A 3,790-nucleotide genomic window follows, 5' to 3' on the forward strand; every position below is an offset into this window, starting at 1 on the left:
ATCTCGCACTAGCCTACGAGAGGAGTGGAGGCAGGGTTTCCTGAATATTCGCCTGTACCTTTAAGACACACATTGAAGCAAATTGTGGGAAGGAAGTGAGGACAACTTAACTTTCGCTTCCCTAAAAAAAAAAAGAGTTTTATTTATACCTACCCCATGTTCGTCAGAAAGGGGAAGTGACAGCTGCTTAGGGAAAGCGTCACAGGGACAGGTCCTCTAAGTATTTTCTGTCTGCCAGGTGGATCATTTGCGCCCTGATCGCTGGGAGCCCCGCGCGACCAACATGGTAGGCCAAGTGATAGTCCAGGTGTGGGTTAGGGGGCTGTTCAGGTAGGGGTGTTTGATATTCTTTGAATCCTCTGTGTCAGAATAATTCTCAGACAAAGCTGAAATAGCTGGCTGACGCCTGTGCAAGCACTGTGCTACTTTAAAATAAGTAAGTAGATAAACATCACATTAGGAATGGCATGCAATGTAATACAAGATGCACTAATATCAAAGTTACAGTTGTATTATTTGTGACGCAGTTATCCGTGTATATCACCATATGTTACAGTAACTCGTACAGGAATATTTTCAAAGGCCATGTCGGGGCAAAACCCACCCCAGACGTATCTAACGACATAGGGAATGTCCAGTGTCTGTGAGGAAAAACCCGATTTAAGATGTCCTTCGTTTAGCTCCCTTTGAGAAAAGTGTTGTCTATTGCAGACATTTTGGAGAACATCAGGGTCACATCCTCTTTTACAACAATGCCGGGTATGTTTGTTCAAGCCACTGTATTATTAAAACTCAGTTGTCAGAGAGGTTCCTCTTGAATTTTGCCAAAGTGAGGGGTTTTAAACCTTATATTTCTATTTTATTACATATTTTATATTTGTGAGATTTATTGTACTGTAACTCTGATAGTTTTACACATTTTTATGTTGTGCTGTATTTATGCTTCATCACATTCATTCTGAATTGGAATGACAGACAGTACAAGAAGTCTCTGCTTCCTTTTGAGTAGGTTGAGGTCAGTGTAGAAGGAACTTTGTGGGAGATGGAGCCAGACTCACAAGGAATCAGAAGTCAAACAAAAGCATAATTTTTAATGTTTTGTGGGAAATCCTTTGCAGTCGATGACTGCCTGAAGTCCTGGACTCTCAGACATCAGCAGACACTTTGTATGTACCATGGTGATGTTCTCTCAGGCCTTCACTGCAGCCACCTTCTAAAAGGTTCTGCTGTCACCCCTTTCCCAGTTTGCTTATTTGATGGCTGTAATATCAGCTTATTTACTAGCTCCTTATTCACTGTTCATTTGTGACTGCCTCCATGAATTTACAGATGGGGGACAAATTAAAGGAAAAACCCTGAAGCAAAGAGTGGTCTCTTCCATGACAACACCCCCATCCATAGGGCCTGAGGGGCCACCGAATGGTTTGATGAGAATGATAATGATGTGAATCATATGCTATGACCTTCACTGTCACCAGATCTCAACCCATTTGAAAACCTATGGGAAATGTTCGGCCGAGGTGGTAGACAGCGTCTCCGCCATCATCATCAAAACACCACGAGAGAGAATATCTTTTGGAAGAATAGAGTTCATTCCTACAATACAGTTTAGAGACTTGGAGAATCAATGCCAAGGTGCAGTGAAGCTGTTCTGGAAGGATTTGACCAAGCGCCTGACAGAGAGCCTTTATGTTGGCGTTTCCTGTTGTCACCCGTCTACACGTAACAGTTATTTTTATTATCTATTAATTCAACTTCTGTTTTGTTGATTAATCGATTTGAGCCACTAAATGTCAGAAAATGTACATAAACAATGATTATCACGTATTCTTAAAGCCCGAGTGCATATAATCAAATGACTAGTTTTGTCCAACCAGCTCTCAAAAACACATCTTTAGTTTAATATTATGCTCACAGGGGCAGCACAATGCTCAGTGGTTAAGAAAGAGGGTTCTGGGTTCAAATCTTGACCAGGGCCTATCTGTGTGGAGTTTCAGATTAACTGGTGGCTCTAAATTGCTTGTAGTTGTGAATGGGAGCGTGAGTGGTTGTCTGTCTCTGTGTGTGTCAGGTCTGTGATAGACTGATCTGTCTAGGATGTGCACTTTTTTGGTCTTTTTTTTTATATAAATTAAAAATACTGATGGGCCGGTTACCAGAACTATACCTGACTAATATTTCCAGATACTGTACCCTTTCTTTCTAAATTTAAAGTAATATAAAATTCAGGTTTACTTTATTCAAAAATAAAATCATGAAAAAGGGAGGATGCAGGACTGCTATCCAGAATCAAAGACAGAAAGACAAGATGCAAAATGCTGATCATAAAAGTTTTTGATTTTATTTTGATTTCAATATATAGTGCATCATAGTCTTGCATTTTGCCATGTCAGTTTTTCACTTTCCTTCATATATTGTAATTGTTTCCACTTATAAATACATAAGAAGAATCAAAGACATTGGTTACATTGATTACACACATTATAAAAACCAAGTACCTGAAGAGATGTTAATGTAGTTGAATTAACAGGACATCATCATTAGAGGACTCCACCTTTTGTGTTTTTTGTCCCATCTGCATAAGAAATTCATTACTTTAAAAAGTAGCCTAATTATACTGATAATTCTGATTTAAATAGATTATAAATTATTCCTAATTTATGATGAATTTTTGTGGCCTGCAAACTTTTTACAGCATCTAAATATAATCTCAGTAGTATCTAACAGCTAGAAACGCCATTTCAACTGTATTCAACTCGTGACAAATTTATCTACTGATGGTGCAAGAATCTTCTATGGTTTTTGTATACTCGCCATTTATATTTTGTGTACTTCTCCATTCAGTTTGAATGGCTCCATTGACTTGAATAGGCACACTCTGCATCACGTGACCCCCCCGTTCTAGCTTGCCTGTCTGTTTTTCCAACTACTCCTTGTTTTTCTGCTTCTATTATGCTATCCTTAAATTTTATACACATATAATAGATGAAAATCATAGAGAAAATTGTCAACAATCTATCTATACCATTGTTATTGTGATGGGATGAACGGTATTTGTGTAATTTTGCAGATTCCAGAGAGAGTGCCGTCTCACTGTTCCCTCACTGTGGGTGCGCTCACAGCAGAGAACTCAGTCTGCTGACTATTTTTTACAAGTTAATCCTTTTATTGAAATACAATGGACTTTTCTGAACAAGTCTGGCAAAAGGATTATATCAGAACCGAACTGTTGCGAGGTTGCTCACTGCTGCTCACAGTGAAGAGATTTTTTCGAAAGGACTTTGTTGAGCAGGACTTTTTGAATACGATGACAACACGGCTGTTCTTCCAAACACAGAGAACTTGCTCTGCTAGACAGCAGCTTAATGTCTTTTTTCCAAACACGTTGGACTTTCAAAGAACTTGCTCTGCTAGACAGGAGCTTAATGCCTTTTTTTCCCAAACACGTTGGACTTTCAGAGAACTTGCTCTGCTATACAGCAGCTTAATGCCTTTTTTTCCAAACACATTGGAATTTTGTAATCAAGCGTGAACGAAGAAGGATTATATCATTGATAGTGCAGCAGCCTTCCTGCGTATAACACTTGATAATGTTGCCCCTCTGAAAAAGAAGGCAGTGAAACAGAGGAGGCCCCATGGTACAGCTCGCAGCTCCGCTTCCTAAAGCAGGCATCATCCTAACAGAGCACTTCACTCTCAAGGCCTTTTCACACCGAACGCGACGCGAATAAGCGATATTTTCTTAAAACGTCGCGCTACATAGATGGACTCCACATCAAGCGACGACGAT

At 39.6% G+C, this 3,790-nt stretch overlaps 1 protein-coding gene across 1 annotated transcript in view; it reads left to right on the forward strand.

The window, feature by feature from the left end:
* Positions 1–81: 81 nt before the first annotated feature.
* The window catches only part of unc93b1 (unc-93 homolog B1, TLR signaling regulator), a 12,638-nt gene continuing 8,929 nt past the window's right edge, over positions 82–3,790 (forward strand). Inside the window, exon 1 of the mRNA XM_020596231.1 lies at positions 82–286. Within this exon, the coding sequence (XP_020451887.1) occupies positions 284–286 (3 nt within the window). The 5' untranslated portion in view covers positions 82–283. The remainder of the gene's footprint in view (positions 287–3,790) is intronic.

Source organism: Monopterus albus, unplaced genomic scaffold, assembly GCF_001952655.1.
Source record: "Monopterus albus unplaced genomic scaffold, M_albus_1.0 scaffold29.1, whole genome shotgun sequence".
Classification (NCBI taxonomy): Eukaryota; Metazoa; Chordata; class Actinopteri; order Synbranchiformes; family Synbranchidae; genus Monopterus; species Monopterus albus.